Genomic DNA, 18765 nt, shown 5'->3' with positions numbered 1-18765 from the left:
TCAGTTTTTATATTCCTTGTGTTCCCCAAAGTCACTGCAGCTCCTCTCAGGTTAAATGAATGACATGAATTGTACGAGGGGGAAGTAGGTTTCTTTGTGATCAACCTCGCATTTGTCCACTGTTTATTATTAGTTCTATGTGATTATTTTAAATATATTTATTTTAATTGCTCCATTACTTATTTCTACTTACTGTTTCCCCACCCTTCTCTGAGACAGGTCTCTGACTGTCCTGGAATTCACTAGCTGGCTGGCTAGTGAGCTTCAATGATATACTCATCTCTACCTTCTCAGCACTTGAACTCAGATCTGTCCCACCGTGCCTACTTGTTTTTATTGTTTTTGTTGTTGTTGTTTTGTTTTTAAACATGAGTTTAGAGATTAAACTCAGGTTGAACTCAGGTCATGCTTACAAGGCAAGCCTTTACCAACTGAGCTTTTAGGCAATTTTTTATTATATTTTTTCCTATATATTTTTGAAGTTGACCTTTGCCTATAGATTGATTTGCTCCAATGGCTCTGACTGGTCTTTACCTTTTCTTCAGCTTTCTTTTTTGTCTCAGCATCCATCCAAGTAAGGTCATCCAAAGTCTGAATAAAAACTTCCCGGATTTGTGCAATCAAGTCTTCAACCTCAAAACAAAAGGTTATTAATAGTCTAATATAGTCCATGAGTTCTTTCTTCATTACAGGTTTTAAAACGAAGGTGCATGCTGCCCTTGTAGATGCAACAGTAAGCTAAGAAATATAAATTTACAGATGAATTCTGACCTCCCTGCAAAATGGATGTAAATGGGCATATAGGATCAGTGTGTTTTAAAGCAATATTGTTGTTATCAAAATTTGTCAGTTAAATACATCGTATTACATACAGAAAGCCGAAGTTATCTTCAGAATGTCCTAGTTCTTGCTGTCCTTTTAGAAGAATACCATATTAGCTCTCAATGTCACCATTGGTTCAATTAAGCAAGAAGTAGCATTTCAATAAGTTGTTTTACTATGCCATTACACTGCATTGCCTTAATTTCAGTAGCAATTAGAAAATAGTATACCTTTCTCACATTTCAAATAAACTGTGGCTTACATTTTTGGTACTTAATGAAATGGTCAGTTGGGAAATAGACAACTTTATAAGTCTAATACATGACAGTGTACATTAAAGTCACTGTTTCTGGAAAATAGACACGTGCTTTCAATTAAACATCATGAAGGCAGAAACACAGCTAGACTTCTGTGGGAAAGGCAGAAACATAACTAGACTTTTTAAGAAGCCCAAGGTGAAATCTGTTGAGAACAATGGTACATTATGATTCACAGATTCTTTGCTTAATTAATAAAAATTAAGCAAAAATGTGAACGACTGTAACTGCTTATCAACCACATGAACTGCTAGGGTGTTATTTAGATGCTGCTGTGCTGTGCTGAAACATTACCACGTGCTTGCTCTCTCCAGCAAAAGCCGCTTCCACATAAAGCCTCCCCACAGCATTCTCCATATTCCCATTGACGTAGTTAGCACACCGTCTCCATGTTGCAGTTTCTGATGTAGTCCCATAAAGGGCCTATAAAATAGAAAAGGCAAATAGCATGTGAGCAGGAGTCAGGGCCCCTGAACAGTAAGAACATGCAGTCTGCAAGACACTAGTCTTTATGTCTGGCTGAAGATCCTGCAGTACTCATTGCTTCTCTTCACAGAGTAGTTGTCCCTAAGCGACTGTAAAATGTAATCTGACTGGATTGTTTACTTTAAAAAATGAGCTTCAGCAAGCAAGGTATCTTTTCAGAGGCTTGTCCCAATAGAACTTATAGCTATTACATGTTAATAACCTCCAGAGAAGCTTTGGGAGAGAAAACGCAACATTGTACCTACCATGCAAACATAAACGTGAAGAAATGTTCAATAAAAGAACAGAAAGGAAAGCGTATACATGAGAAAACACATTTCTCCTTTTAATGGCTTAAGTGAAGTTCAGGTACTTTAGGAAAACTGTGTATATATAAACTTTAGTATCAATAAGGGGATTGGCTTAGGCAATGGCAATTTACTGAAATAGCATTTTTTTTTTTGCAGTCTATTTATTTAAGACAAAGTCTTACATAGGCCAGACTACCCTCACATTCCCGATGTAGCTGAGAATGATGCTTGCCACCTGATCCACTCCACCTCTTGGGTACTGGCATTAGAGGTGTGTTCGATGATCTTCGCTAGTTTGTTTGCTCATTAGCTTTTCTAAAAGTGATACTGAGGCATGCTCACAATTGAGCCATATCCCAGATCTGTATCAAAATTTGTTGATTTTTATCTTTAGTGAAGCGATTGCAACTTTTAAGCAGCTATTCTTTGCCAGAATACCAACCAGTATGTTAGGGTTTTCCTTCTTCAGTTCCTACTGAGCCCTTTCTTTATACCCAGACTAAGATGATTGCATAGATAACATACATACAGTCTAAGAAAAGGCTTTGATGGTCTACCTTCCCTTTAGAACACAATAACAAAGAAGTCTATCTTTGTTTATCCCCCGTGTGCCATGTACACCTGAAAATCAAGTCAGTTGAGGAAGTTACCTCTATGATGGATTCAAACACACTGGCAACAACAAATCAATGTATTCTTTTATATAATCATGGGACACTCCTTACAGGGCTATGACTCATGATGTCATAACAGGCCAGCATAGAATGACAATGTCCAGGAAGAATGACCTCTTCCTACACACGTGCAAAATAACCAAGCCTGGGCATTTTGTCTCTTGGGAATGATCAGCACATTCTAGCATTTACATGGCAAGCATTTATTACCATGTATCTCTTTATGCTGTAAGTCTTAAGAAAAGAGAGATTGTGTCTTCACCTTGCGGAAAGCATTTCTGGACTCCTTGTAGTTTCGGCTGAGGCTGCTTACAAGATCCATTATGAACCTCCAGGACATTAAATTTTGAAGATCTCTGTATAAAAAAACCCACCACCCAGCAACAAAAAAGATGAGGCTGCAAAGCTTCTAAAGACTGATATGAAATGCAAATTTGAAGATATGGGCTTTCTGACATACCTACCTGGGAGAATATTTGGTAAGAATAGGCTTAAGTTTGGTTAAATATTCTGGAGCATAGACAACAACTTCTTCCTCATTTTGAATATTAATATTCACAGTTGACATGATTTCATTTGTGAAATTTGACCAGCTGAATGACTGGGGGAAAAGCAGGCATAAAAATATTTAGTAATTATGACTTTCTCTTCTTGGTTCCAAAAAGTATGGTTAGAAGTTCACACACTATAGGGCATCAGCTGCATTATAAAGTGCTTAATATAATAGTTTGTGTTTGGGATGTTGTGTCAATTGTTTCAACCATCTTTTGAATAGCTATTATCTCTGCAACATGATTATTTAGATAATAGAATTAGACCAACCACTGAAGAACAAAAACATATCTGTTGTGTATACAGAGTACACGATTAGAAATTAGGCTCATTGTCATCTCTTCTTTAAGAAATATTATTTTTTTAAAAAAGAAAATTGTAATTTTAAAAATAAAACTTCATTGGTCTATGTAAATGCAAGTATATATAAACTGTTTTTTTTAACAGTGGATATTAATAAAAATATAATTTCAAACACAGATATACACCTGACCAGAGTTCCTGCTACAAACAGAACATTGCTACAGCAGAGGTGCTGAGGAGCCAGACAGAGAAACATGTTTTGAGCTATTCACCTCAGCTCTCTAGAGAAGCCCATGAGTTTTAAACTACAGTAGCTAAGTTAAGAATGTGTAACTGATGGAATCTTGTCTGTTATACCTTATATGGGAATTGAGTGTCTAAGTGCGTCAGAGTCTTAGATTCTCATCTGTGTGCACAGAGGTCCCTTACTGTGTAGGAAGTCCTAGGCAAAAATATGTTTTCTCCTTTGCTGCTTTGAACCAGTCTTTCAAGTCACACTTATTCAATACATTACGTCAATAAGTATATGTAAGGAATGACTAACTCATGAGAAAACTGACCAGATTCAGTTGAGTCTTACAGAGTTAGTACAAAGAGAATGTTGACTGTGGGAGATTTGACATATTTCTATAAACATGGCTTCATGTCCCAAGTATGTGGACCAAGTACTACTGCTACTGCTACTGGTACTACACCAACACCACTACCCCTTCCAAAAGCACAAAGCAAGTGGTTAGAATCAAGCTAAACAAAAATAAGCAAGTTCTGTTCATCAGTAGATTCTGAGACAGAGTTTCTTCTTCCTGATTCTGTTTCTAATTTTCATTCTGAATACTTCCATAGCTGACCTGAGTGAGAAATTGGAAAGTTCTATGAATAAATTAGCCTGTTTTAAGAATTTAAAAGGAGTTTAATATCTACTTGCTTGACAATTCACACAGAATAACAACGTAAAGGCCTCTCAGTGTGCCTTCTTCAAACCCTTTTCTGCTACAGTGTCTACAGTCTTGCAATTTCCCTTAAAAGGAATTTTGCCTTTGAAACTGGTCTTACTTAAATATAGAAATATCAATTTCAAAGATCTCTCTGCCTCAAGACTTCTCATGATGTCGAATGATGAGTGTCATTAGCATTCACTTTGAAATTAATTTATTTTAATAAATAGAAGTAAAGTTGTACTATCAGGGAAGGGTATAGGAGAAGGGCACATCAAACTTGAAAACTTTCTACTTACCTTCCCATTGACCTCCAGGGAAAAGTTGTTCTGCAGCTTGGCCAATGTCATTTTGTTATAAAGCAGCATTGGGTCATTTCGGTCTTCTGGTTTAGTTGTAGCCTACAGATATAATGTTTGATTGCGGTTTTAGAAAAATATAATCATATATGATGGAAAATGAAGTGTACGGTAGGCATAAGGTCATTTGTCTTGAGTTCAAATTTTACCATTTTATGTATATTCCGTAATAACTAAAATTTAACCAAATCATCAAGCTTAAAATTCTTCAAAAATCTTTTAACTTCTTGGTAACGGTCCAAGCCACTTGCGTAACATGTGTGGCTAATGGTCAGTTCAGTTGGGTCTGCAGCTGTTTTACATCACAATTTTTTAAATATAGTCATCTCCAGTTTATCTCTCAAATACTGGCTCCTGCCCTCACTTTGTAATTGAGTACTCTAGTTAAAATTAACCCAGGAGGGAGGGTGGAAAATGCAAAAGGGTTTACAATCATTTATGGCAGTTGGCACATCAAATTTTTAGTCAAAAGCAGGTAGGTTGCAAGTTGGCCAAGGAAAATGGCCATCCTACTTTTGTGACCACCCTTCCTTCTGACTAATGACATATCATATATTCAGTGGCATCCAAGTTAATTTTGTTCACTGAGTCTGAAAGATAAAATTATGACAGCAACTCCTAAGTTAGTGCTTGAGAAGAATAAAAGCAATTTTTAGTGTGTAGACACAAAGAAGACAGTAGAAAATGAGTACTGGAGGAGAAGACTTCAATGTTCCTTTTGGGTTAACTTATCTACTCATTGATGAAGACAATCAATTTGAGTATCTCCTTCATACAAGACAACATGCACACTGCTAGATACATACTACTGATACAAAGATAGCGTTGCCGAAGCCACCCTCAGAGCCTAAGACAGGAGAAAGCCTAACACAATGGCAAGTATGTCCTAGGCAATATAGAGTGACCTCTGTAGAGCCGAGGCTGACCGAGGGGGACATGGTCTGAGAACATAGGAGTGATAAATTCCCAGGGCAAGAAATTTTTCTCTAGCAACTCATTTTTCCTCTGAGAACGACAAGTAACCTATCAAATGTCCTCCACAGAGTTGCTCCTCCAAGCGGGCTGACTCTGGTTGTGGGAGGGATTGGTTTTATAGAGCCTCAGCAAATCTAAAATCACTCTCCATAACCTTTAGTCTTTAGTCTTCTGCAGAAGCCAGATGGCAGTGGTAAGCAGACGGGGGCATAAGAGAACAGGGCTCTGCTTACACTGTTAAGGAACCTTGAGGCCAGGTTCCATCACAACCCTGAATATTGATTAGAGCCAGAGTTCACTTGCTCATGCTTGCATGGAAGACTCAGAGAACAGAGTGCCAGTTCAGTCTCTGAGGGCTTTCCTAGAATCAGGAGAAGTGCAGAAATACCCTTGGCTCTGTTGCTTAGGTATTTCTGTTTTCCTGACTTCAGCACTTTCAGAGTCTGAAGTCAATTCACTTTGATCTCTGACCAAGTCTCTAGCAGGACAGAGATGATCTCGGCAGATACTTTGTATTTCAAGTTAACATAAAGTAAAATTGTTGAGAAAAACCACCCTGTGTTTGCATGTGAAAGATGTTGATGCAACTGTTGCACAGAACAGCTTCTTTACTATTTGTCAACCCTAGTGTGTCTTTTGGATTTCAGGAAATTCTATAGTTTCAAAGGTTCTCCAGAAGTTAATGATCCATTACTAGCCTATGCATTTTTATCACCGGGTTAAAGAGCTACAGTTTTATTTTTAAAATATCAGAGAGAAGAGGAAATGAAGCAGAAAGTGGTTGACATTATTCAGTATCCCAGAAAAAAAAAATATGTGTTACATTGGCAATTTCTTTTTCCAATTCCATAACTTTATTCATTTCCAAAGAGAGCTGGTTTTCATCAATAGGCAAACTTTGTTCCTGACGAATCAGTCTGGCCACAGAAATCATAAAATCCACATATGCTGTGCAAGCCTGAAAGAAAGAAATAACATGTTGTTGGGGAACCTTCTGATAGTCATTGTGGCACATGCTGGTTTTTACAATATGAATTTTGGTAGAAGAAAAAGAACAATCAAATGGAAATATTTTCTAAGTGCTAAGAGAAATGACCTGTATAGATTTTTTTAATTGTAGCTGAGACACAGCAATAAAATATTACTTTAAATGATTTTAATTTATGGTCATTTGGCTATGGAGATTATGTTATTTTAAAAAATTTTATTTTGCCTTCACAAAAATACAGTTGTAAAGCACTTCTTAAATAGATACACATATTTCTTCTTTTTCTTTTCTAAACTTTTTCTTCAGGTTGGCTTTGCTCATATACATACATGGAAGTATTTTTTCAAGTATTTATGAAGAGACATCTCACACGTGCTATTGTCTCGCCAGCAAGAACACACGTGTGAGAAACCGGATCCTTCTGCAGCAACTTTATTACACCAGTTTCAACATGAAGAGGAAGACCCCAAGCACCAAAAGGGCGCTGCTTATATACACCTGAGTGTGGCGTGTCCACACCTGATTGGCTGCTCTCCCAGAGCCTCATCACCACGCCCCGGGATGGGCAGTGACTTGGCACAAATTTACTCTTGCACCTGCGCACATTACTTGTTACCAGTTAGGCACAGTGGAGGCTCATGATGGCAACTGCTCATGGCTCTCCACAGAGACAGTGACATATTCATAGAATATGATCACAACATCTTGACAGATTCATCTTGGGTCAAGTTACACTTTTTTGAGACTGTTCAGGGGAGTTAACCCAGCAAACAAAAGATTGTAAATTTTTCCCATTATACCTCCACTACTGTGACATTTTACTATAAGATACCATAGAGCTAGGCACCATCTTTCTTCCATAATCTCAATATGTTTACATCTTATCTTCAGATACAACTTAATTTATACACACTATTTGCATTACCAACCCGTTTTTGATTATACAAATGCCTTAAGTTAATTCAGTAATGTCAAGACCTGGAGAATTCAATCCCACTTCAGCTAAGTCTCAATGACCTGCTGCTTAGTAGCCATCGTTATACATCTGCAATGAAAATAAGGTGTGATCTTCCTATCTCTTTTAAAATTAACCCTAATTCCAGTGTCCAGCAGGAACTTTAGTCTGAGGACGACAAGTGACTGTCATCAGGGAAATTGTGCCACATAACACCGGGTTAAGTGAATAAGTCTTTGATGCTTCTGAGACTTGGTGTTCAGGTAAATACAAATGAAGGCTATAATGTGTGGTAAAAGGGTGTACCACTTCCAGTTTCAGAAGAATCTTGTATCCCTACTAAGGACTACAAGCACAATGAGCACGCTTCTATTCAACTTTAATGTAAAGGTACATGAATTTATAGGTGTTCACCATGAAACATAAAAATAGAAAAGTGAAAATGTGCAACCAAGCAAGAGTTTTAAACAAAATTACTGTGAATCTTAAAAATTCAATGTACCTGTGACCCTCATTAAATGCTAAGTAGACCAACTTCCCTGGATATGGGTGCTTTTTCTGTTGAGGGATATACTGTAGTGTTCCAGTTACCTAGGTAGTGCTTCTGCCCATACTTTTTTTTTTTTTAAAGATTTATTTATTTATTATATGTAAGCACACTGTAGCTGTCTTCAGACACTCCAGAAGAGGGAGTCAGATCTCGTTACGGATGGTTGTGAGCCACCATGTGGTTGCTGGGATTTGAACTCCGGACCTTTGGAAGAGCAGTCGGGTGCTCTTACCCACTGAGCCATCTCACCAGCCCCTGCCCATACTTTTTAATAGGATAAAGTATGGGGGGCTGTGAATTTGCAATTTAGAAATCCAATCACTGACGTGTTAGAAATGAAAAGATAATTTCATATAGGTTATTGCCAAATTAACTCTGTTCCTAATAAAGCTAATCAGGGTTCTTGTTTTACTTTGAAGTAAACAAACATGTCTGGGCTCATTCCTCCTGGGACCACATAGTCAAAATCTAAGAATGAAGTGGATGATCACAGCTCCCCATACTTTATCCTATTAAAATATGTGGACAGAAGCACAACCTAGGTAGCTACAGTATATCCCTCAACAGAAAAAGCACCCATATCCAGGGAAGTTGGTCTACTTAGCATTTAATGAGGGTCACAGGTACATTGAATTTTTAAGATTCACAGTGATTTTGTTTAAAATCATTGGATAGAACACAAGGTCCCCAATGAAGGAGCTAGAGAAAGTACCCAAGGAGCTGAAGGCGTTTGCAGCCCTATAGGAGGAACAACAACATTAACTAACCAGTACCCCCAGAGCTCTCTGGGACTAAACCACCAACCGAAGAAAACACATGGTGGGACTCATGGCTCTAGCTGCATATGTGGCAGACGATGGCCTAGTCAGTCATCAATGGGAGGAGAGGCCCTTTGTCCTGTGAAGGTTCTATACCCCAGTATAGGGGAATGCCAGGGATGGGAAGCAGGAGTGGGTAGGTTGGTGAGCAGGGGTAGGGGAGCGGTGGCATAGGGGGTTTTCAGAGGGGAAACCAGAAAAGGAGATAACACTTGAAATGTAAGATTCGAAAAGAGAGACAGAGAGAGAGAGAGAGAGAGGGAGAGAGAGAGAGAGAGAGAGAGATGGCTCAGAGATTAAGAGCACTGGCAGCTACTCCAGAGGTCCTGAGTTAATTCCCAGCAACCACATGGTAGCTCATGACTACCCATGAGATCTGGTGCCCTCTTATGACCTGCAGGCATGTATACATGCAGGCAGAACACTGTACACATAATAAATAAATAAATCCCTTTTTACACAAAGAATGTAGTGTTTTTAATTAACTATATTTCAAAGCATATAAATGTATCTGCTTTCAGCAGGAAATTACTACTGGCTATGGAAGAGATGGTAATTTGAATTGTCTAATATCAATCTTTTCAGGTTCTTTTTGCTATATGAGATACATTTTTGTTAATGATGTGAGAAAATCAGAATCCTTCTATGTACTTTGTTGATTCTGCAATCTAGTTCTTATTCTTTACAAATGTATCTGATGATTGTGGAACCTTGATGGATAACAACATGGGATAACTAACCCTTTAGTCCTGCTGAACTGGTGAAAGCTCATATTGCTAGCTCCTCAGACACCTGAATAAAACACAAAGCTGTGACAGATGAGTGCCAGCCTGGCAACTTTTTTTTTTCGATTTTTCTAGACAGGGTTTCTCTGTATAGCCCTGGCTGTCCTGGAACTCACTTTGTAGACAGGCTGGCCTCGAACTCAGAAATCCGCCTGCCTCTGCCTCCAGAGTGCTGGGATTAAAGGCATGCGCCACCACACCTGGCCTGAGGTACCTTTGAAAGTGAAATTTAACTTTCTTTTCTTGTGTCTTAAAGAAGACTCAGTTGTCAGGGCAGGGGTAAGAATGAGTTCTCATGTTTAGCAATTGTGCTTTGAAGAGACGGTAAATCAAGGATACTCTCAGTGGAAAAGAGTCAGAAACCATCTAGTTGCTCTCTGTTAAAAAACAGATTATAAAACCTAGCACTGACAAAAGTATTTTTAAAGGGATAATTGCTTTTAAGAACCAGCATAAAATCCATATAGCAGTAATTTTGTGGGGCTTTAAAACACACATTAGCAAAACAATATTTACTAATCTTAATATCATGGATTATTGCTTTGGTTAGAATGATTTCATTATTATAACAGCAAATAATAGTGTTTATAAACTAGATCTTTAGAAGAGGAGATTCCTCCAAACCTGGGGAAAAGCTGATATTTATTAGAATTGCTAAAAAGGAAGAGAGCAAGGTGATTTTACTGCTGTCCTTGAGACATTAATATCACTGTTAATGATGACATCCAGATTCAGGAAAGAGAAGAAAGTTCTCCAGTCAGGTTGGCTGACATCTGAGTACCTTGGTGGTGATCTCTGAAAATCAGGAGTTTCCTATTCAGACATTCTGTTTGTGACACTCAGCTCTTATCAGTTGTCTGTATTTTCCTTCCTTAGAAGAAAATCTACAAAGTGTAGACTAGGAAGTAAGAAACTGAGAAATCACAGAACTGTTTTCTGGTTAGCTACTAATACTGGGGAATATTGTGTGTTATGCAGGATGTTTACTGGTAGAATCTACAAAGTCTACCAAATTAGAAAAATGTGACATGAAGCAGGAAAGATGCTTCCCATCTAAAGGGCTCAGAAACTTTCCATTAAACAACATATTGCTGCTGACACAGAGACTTGCTTTCTACAGAGGGACTGTGCATGTAGAATTGCACACCTCTTCCTAGGGACCATAGAGTAGACATAGCTGAACCTAAAAACAACTCTATAACAGGAACACAGGACCCGAGGAGATCCACCTTGACTCATGAAGGGGACTGAGGCTGTTGTGTTGTCTAAAAGAACCTGGAAGTTTATACAAGATTTTCAATGTTTTACTGTATACGTTGGGAACCAGATTTTTCACAAACTGCTTTCAATCTCTAAAACTTCTTTTCTCAAATTTACTAAGTTGAAAATAAAATGGCCCTTTATGTTTTGTTAAATGCATATACCAGGACCTTTGGGTAAACCCTCTGGAATCCAGAAAGAAAATGAGGTCAATAGTTCTCCTTGTACTGTATGTATGTCAGCACCATATGTACCATATGTACACAGAGAAACTACATAGGCTATATGTATTAGCTGAGAAGCTTAAAGTACAAATCTCCACTATAACAAATGGGCTATCTTGCAAGTTATCTTAGATCCACTTGCCCTCATCAGGGTCGATTATCCTCTTTCACATAAATGACCAAACAACCTCCTCTGAGTTCTATATTATAGTACCGTCTACACACTGCAGCCAGAGAGATCTTTTAAAAAGCCAGCTGGAATGAAATCTAAATGGCTCATCTGCTTACCTTCTCATTATCACATCACCATTTTATTGGTATCATTTATTGGTTCCTCAGTTTACACTTTGTCCCTCCACTATATTTCCCCTTTCACTCTTGTCTCTTCTATTACTGCATTACTTGAGTTAAATGACAGGACAAATGCTGTTGTCTCTGATTTCCCACCACCTGGAAAAGTGGTCACACTGACATGAATTCAATGAATATTTATTTTAAAGAAAAATACTGAAGTTACATTGAAGTATTTTAGGAAGGTTTGACTAATTTCAACTTGATCAGAATATCTCCAGACCTTGGCAGGTTTTATTAGATTGCACTTTGGGTGAGCAAGCAAGAAAAATCCCCTCTGTGTTTAATGTCAGTTTGCTTGAGCTAGCTCATCTTTATGACTACAAATCTCAGCTTGTGCTCTTTCTTGGAATTTAGTGAATTGGGGAATGGGGACTCTATCTTTTCTCTGATTTACACACACAGGTCTTGGGTCATCTCTTTCTGGCTTTTATCTACTGTAGTCCTGTTCCAAGCACTTTACCCTGATCCCTAACCTACCTCCACGTTTCATAAGCCTACAAGTTTTAGAAGAGTTCTAAATTAATTTATAGCTCTTGCCTTCCTCTCTGTAACTATGCCTTACATCATTTGAATTCATGCATCCTTATCTCCAACCTTTGTCCCCTCAGACACAACTTCTCTCTGAGTTTTCCCATTTTACTTTAATCAATTGTTTAATGAATACTTGGTTCAATCAAGTATTTTGTTGATGGATAAACAAAAAAGATAATCATGATGGCTTTTCTTAAAGAGTGGTATGTGAGGATTGACTCTCTGGAGCCCTGCCATTGCTACATACAGAGCAGGTATGGGAACTAGTGCCCTATCCTATTCTGTCTTCTCAGACAAACATCAGTACACAAGACAAGAATATTTATAATTATATCTAAATATTTACTAATTTATTAACAAAGGATGCCAAGGCAATTAGCCTTGAGTCGAGTTAGAGAAAAAGAAGCCTTAAAATGAATCTTAATTCACCTCCAGTAAATACCTTAGCAGCTTTTCTTGAGGAGGGCCTTTTGCTTTGAAGAAAATTAAGATTATTTTTCTTCATAAAAAAGGACATTTTCATGTGAAATGGTTGGTTGACATTCCAAGAATGGGAATGATTATCTTTTATAGGCAGTGTTACCCTTCACACTGTTTTCTCAGAATAGATATTTCCACTTTTGTCTTGCATCTCATGATTTCTGCCTTTTAAAGAATAGTGTATCATTAACTGATTTCCTCAAATAATCAGAGTTTCCATGGATTCTACTGCTAATAGAGAGATCTATCCTCAGAGACTCCTCACTAAACTCATTTTGAAATGTTGTCCTTAAAGGTAGACATGGCACACATGGGCTCCTTTCAAAGTTCATCTGCAGGCAATATCTTGAGATTCAACATGTACCCTCATTACCAAAAAGCTAATGAAGAAAACAGTTACAACTTTCATGGTTGAACTGACCTCATGGTACTCAGAAACTGTACATATAGGCTACTGTGACCACTAAATGACAACAAAACCACGTTGTAGATCAAAAGCAATTAAGTCATCTTAGAACTGATTACATATACATACATATATAATTTTTTTCCCTTCATGAAAGTGTGTGCTTTGGTGAAAAATTCTGTGTCTCTGTTCATTTTGCATATCTATTCATGTTAGATGTACTTTAGCCTAAACAAGCCTGAGTCGATCAGTCTCCGTTTCTCTTGTCATTGTCCACTGAAGTCTGTAACTCCTTTCCAGTTCCAGAGATAAAATGGCTAAAACCCATTTGATGAAAGCCAAATATTCCTGTCCATATTAATAAATCTACCTGAAATTTTAGAATGCTCAAGAAAAAAAAGGAAGCTGAAATGTGTTACTTTTGATAGATTCATTGCTTTTGATGGATTCGTTGCTGCATTACTAAGCATTTAAAGGAGAGCCAGTGCCAATGTCTTTTAAGCTGTTCTATAAAACTGAAAGGAGTAGAAAATTTACAAACAAATTTTATGTCCACTCCCAACTCTGGTAAAGCCAGGAAAAATCACTAAGATAAAAGAAAACACTATGCAAATATCCATGATGATGACCAGAGCAAAATCCTCAGCAAAATACGGGTAAGTGTTTGATAGAACATTAAAAAGACCAGGATTAAGGTCAGGATGGATTTTTGTCAGGAAAAAGTACCATTCAGTAATAGTTGATCAATAGACTATTAAATAGTCTATTGAATATTAAGCACTATAATAGACAATTAAACACTATAACAACAGACAATTAAACACTATAGTAACAAAATAAAGTGCAAAACCACATGATCGTCTCAAGTGATGGGAAAATTCAACATAATTAAATTTTTTTCAAAAGCATAAATTCAAAAAGAAGATACTTCCGCACAATAAAGGCCACGATGAAAAGTTGAATGCTTTCCCTCTGAGATCAGAAAAAAGACGTGGATGTCTGCTCAAGGTAGTTCTAAAACCCTTAGCCAGAATGCTTAAGGCAAGCACAAGAAATAGACAGTATCTGTGTGTGAAAGGAAGCAGCAGTGAGGTGATTTGTTTGCCAAAGGATGTTCTCATACATAGAAAATACTAACCTAGGATACCCAAGATATAAGATACAATTTCCTAAACACATGAAACTCAAGATAAATGAAGACTGAAGTGTGGACACTATGCCCCTCCTTAGAAGTGGGAACAAAACACCCTTGGAAGGAGTTACAGAGACAAAGTTTGGAGCTGAGATGAAAGGATGGACCATGTAGAGACTGCCATATCCAGGGATCCACCCCATAATCAGTATCCAAACGCTGACACCATTGCATACACTAACAAGATTTTATCGAAAGGACTCAGATGTAGCTGTCTCTTGTGAGACTATGCCAGGGCCTAGCAAACACAGAAGTGGATGCTCACAGTCAGCTAATGGATGGATCACAGGGCTCCCAATGGAGGAGCTAGAGAAAGTACCCAAGGAGCTAAAGGGATCTGCAACCCTATAGGTGGATCAACATTATGAACTAACCAGTACCCAGAGCTCTTGACTCTAGCTGCATATGTATCAAAAGATGGCCTAGTCGGCCATCACTGGAAAGAGAGGCCCATTGGACACGCAAACTTTATATGCTCCAGAACAGGGGAACGCCAGGGCCAAAATGGGGAGTGGGCGGGTAGGGGAGTGGGGGTGGGTGGGTATGGGGGACTTTTGGTATAGCATTGGAAATGTAAATGAGCTAAATACCTAATAAAAAATGGAAAGAAAAAAAAAAAGAAAATACTAAAACGTGTCATCAAAAATAGTGTTAGAACTGAACAGAGTAAACAGAAACCAACACACAAAATCAGTAGCATTTAGACAAACAAAATTTTAACTACCTGACTTAAAAGTGAACGGAACAATTCAATTCACAATAGAATAAAAAAAAAAAAAAAAAAAAAAAAAACAGGAGAAAAGTCAGCTGACATTCTTCAACCTCGTTTATATTCAATGGCAACAACATGATAGAGTAAACACTTTCTTAAAAATATAAAAACCTATTAATTAAAAGATTGGAGGGAATGGTCTTTCACTTTTCTTTTTTCCTAGCTCCCTTCGACCTTGATACATGAGTACTGCACAACAAGCCAATTCTGCTCTGGCAGACTAATGTGAACTCCAGAAAAGGCTCAGACTAGGACAAGACAACTAAAGGCAGCTGAGACCCAAGGAAGTCCCACGTGTCCTATCTCACTTGGAGTGCCTGCTTTGAGCTTGGAAAGGGAGACAGAAATATATGGTTTCTTGCCTCATGTACTATAATTTTGAGTGTCTTCGTTATTGTGGTTTAGACAAAACCCAGTCCAATACAAACGATCATGCTTATAGAGACAAGAAGGCCAATGTAAACCAATGAACTCTCTAGGATCTAGAGTCTAGATGATGGCTACAAAGTCCTGGAACACTACATTCTCTCTCCACGGAGTGACTAGAACAGCTCTGGTTACATAGACATCTGTAAATGCAAACTCCCGTTTCTAATTCTACAGACCTAGCAAGAAATGTGTGTGACAAAGTGAAGGGTCCAATTCTCTAAGGGAATGGACAATTCAAAATTTCAAATAACAAAAGAAACAACTTTGCACCTTAAGTAAAATTTCATCTGTATTAGATGTGAATCCCAAGTGGCCAGTTTGTTATATGTTTGACATTGTAACACCAGAAAAAAATTCACAAAATATATTCTCTTCTTAATAAAAATCTTATCAAAGGGAAAAGGGAAGAAATCTCACCACCTTGACTACTAGGTAAAAATGGAGATCAGAAATGTTAAAGTAATAAATGCTATTTAAGAACTGAGGGGGAAATGACAGTTTATAAGAGTAAAATTGTAAATATAGACAGCTCTTGAGCAGAAAATTAAGATATGATTGGACATTCCTCCCTCACTTTTAATTGTGCAGCAGGAAGCAGCTGCACACTTCTTAAAGCCAACAGCTGTAGCCCATACAGCCACTGGATCACTCAGATATCCTACATCCACTTAATTATCTGTACTATTAATTGTGGCCATTAGTATTATAATGTAGGTACTTTCTTTAATCTCTGTATTGGGTATCTACTCCAACAGATAGCTTATTTCATGTTATTTGAACATAATATGAATGCAAGACATGACCACTTTTTAGCTAATAATTTCAGCTAAGAGATGATTCCAGTCATACTATCAAAATGTTACTCTTTAGGATCATGAATTTCTTCTGTTTTAAAGGAATTATGAGAAAAACATCTGCAGGACAAATACCTTCCCTCTGATACCTAATCACACTCAACTGTTCATTTTTGTCAGGTGGAGCTCTTTCTGTAAGCAAGAACACAGCCTAAGGCAGGAAAGCTGGGGAGGTAGTAAAATGTATGATGTGATCCCATGTGTTGCGTGCTTTGGGACGGAAGCTGATATTCCAGTCGGCAGAGTTGTCTGAAAGCAGAGTCAGGAAGTTCTAGAAGAGTACGTGTCACTGTTCATCCCTCGTCCTTACTGACATTGCTCAGTGCTATGATTAATCAGACACTTTCTGTTTCCTTTAAATGATCCAATTTAAACATAAATGGAAATTTTTAAAGCGACTTTAAAAACTAGACTATGTGACTTAAAAACCAAGAATCAAAATTCACATGAGGAATTTCAAGCTTTCTTGTTTGATTTCTATTAGTCAAGTCACAATGTTCATTCTATCAAAGGAACTTCAGGACTCTTTTGCTTTGGTCTTTCCCCAGCAAAGATTGTAAAGAGCTTAAATTTGGCTCTAGTCCTTTTCATTATTAGAATAGTTTTCACAGATGACTCTGTAGCTGTGTCTGATTCTTTTCTCCCCTTGCTTTTATTTACCTCTTTATATATTCCAGTGCACTCATAGTAGTCTCTGGAAGGGAGGCCAAGTCGAGGCTGGTCAAACTATTAAAAAAAATACATTAAGGAAAACAAATTACTCAGCAAGTATAAAACATTTAGATAAAATAGTCTAGGCCCATTCTCCATGCTGTTTGTAAGGGCAACACACAGAAAAGAAGTAAATAAGAAAAGGTTTCTTCTACATCACTTGTAACTGATAACTACATGGCTAGTTAAATAATCTGGGGGATTTCGTTGTGGATATGTGAATAAAACCAAAGAAAACTTGAATTAAAAGTAAACTGGGAATGATTTTTAATTCAGAACAGATGATGCAAGGTAGATCCTGGCCCAGTGAACTACCAAATTACACATTTACAGAGCTTCTCAGCTTCTTGATATTCTAATATGGTTCCTTTCAGGCCATGTTTGCTTGCCCCAACCTTAACTGCGGTACACTTTTACTGGTAGAAGTAGGTTGTATTCCTCCAAGTTTCTTTGGTCTGTGGGAGTGGGGGCATAGAAGACCACTACAGTCACCCTACAATCTATTTGCCAGTGTAAATATTGCCACAAATCTTGAGACTCTCTACCCAAGAGGCATGGAGAAGACCCCTCTAAGATGTGTGTGTTCAGAGGTTTTAGCAGGAGCAGACAGTAGTTGCTTATGTGAGAAGACACTCGCTGTTCTGTGCATGTGCACCTCTTTGGGCACTGACATTAAGTACAAATGGGCATGCTGATGCCCTAGTACAACTGCTTCGTATTCTGTAAATATTAGAATGGATGCAAAAGTTAACCAGGGCACTCATAAATGAAGGTGAGAATCCGTGGATTTTGAGGAGTCCAATACAATCCAGAGGAAACACACACACACACACACACGCGCGCACACACACACACACACACACACACACACACACATACACACACATACACCTACAGAAAGAGCAACAGGACATCTCCACATGAAGATTCATTAAAAGGACTGCATTTTATTTATCTTAACTAAAATTAAAAAAGCACAGGTAATCTTTAGTGAGAACCAAAACTGTGTTCAAAATCCCCTATATGGTTTTTATTTTAAATCAGTAAGGCATTTTTGGTTTTCAGACCTACATTACTTTTTGTAAACCAAAGCATAAAACATACAAAGAAACTGGAGGTTATTGTCATACTAAGAGGACCGTGGGGAGCTATCTTAAATAGAGGCAACAGGCTAGGGTGAATGTCTAAAACATGTAGCTAAGAAAATCCTTTCAACATGGAATCTTAGGGCTGAGAGCCAGGGCAGGGATTTCTTATACTTTAGTTCATGCATTGAAAGGAAGAATTAGCACTACTCAAATATCAATGAAAATAATGTACATGGAAATTTCATTACAAGTTAGAGATAGTATTAGCTGCCTGACACACATACTTACATGAATTATATGCTGGGTAGAATTCTTATCATCAGTGCCAACAAAAAAATTAATGAGGACCTTTTTCCCATATTTAGAATTCAGTTGTGCAATGGATTTCTCAGCTGTCCAAGAAGTGCCTAAAGTACAGAAGGTGAAACATATTTTCTGAAGCTGTGGTTCATTAGCAATAATATAAAGTAGAAATTATTAATTTAAAAAAATGAAGGAAATTGCCTTACCATATGTTTGATCCCAGTTATCTGATGCTACTGGCCACCCATATATATCTGGTAACAGTTTGAGTAGAGGTTGTCCGCCTCTGCTATCAATAGCAGCTTTTTGAGACAATGAAAATAAATAAATTCAAAGTAAGGGTATGCATATT

General features: G+C 37.7%; 1 protein-coding gene across 5 annotated transcripts in view; it reads right to left on the bottom strand.

Annotated features, from left to right (window-relative positions):
• The window catches only part of Mme (membrane metallo endopeptidase), an 88503-nt gene that overhangs the window by 37027 nt on the left and 32711 nt on the right, over nt 1-18765 (bottom strand). For all 5 annotated transcript variants that reach the window (NM_001357335.1, NM_001289462.1, NM_008604.4 and 2 more), the window contains exons 6-14: nt 18620-18715; nt 18399-18517; nt 16972-17037; nt 6537-6671; nt 4679-4780; nt 3054-3190; nt 2852-2945; nt 1434-1562; nt 535-633 (exon numbers count right to left, since the gene is read on the bottom strand). In NM_001357335.1, coding sequence (NP_001344264.1) covers nt 535-633; nt 1434-1562; nt 2852-2945; nt 3054-3190; nt 4679-4780; nt 6537-6671; nt 16972-17037; nt 18399-18517; nt 18620-18715 — 977 coding nt within the window. The remainder of the gene's footprint in view (nt 1-534; nt 634-1433; nt 1563-2851; nt 2946-3053; nt 3191-4678; nt 4781-6536; nt 6672-16971; nt 17038-18398; nt 18518-18619; nt 18716-18765) is intronic.

This window comes from Mus musculus, chromosome 3 (genome assembly GCF_000001635.26).
Source record: "Mus musculus strain C57BL/6J chromosome 3, GRCm38.p6 C57BL/6J".
Taxonomy (NCBI): domain Eukaryota; kingdom Metazoa; phylum Chordata; class Mammalia; order Rodentia; family Muridae; genus Mus; species Mus musculus.
The sequence above is the reverse complement of the archived record's forward strand: the minus strand, read 5'-3'. Positions and strand labels throughout refer to the sequence as shown.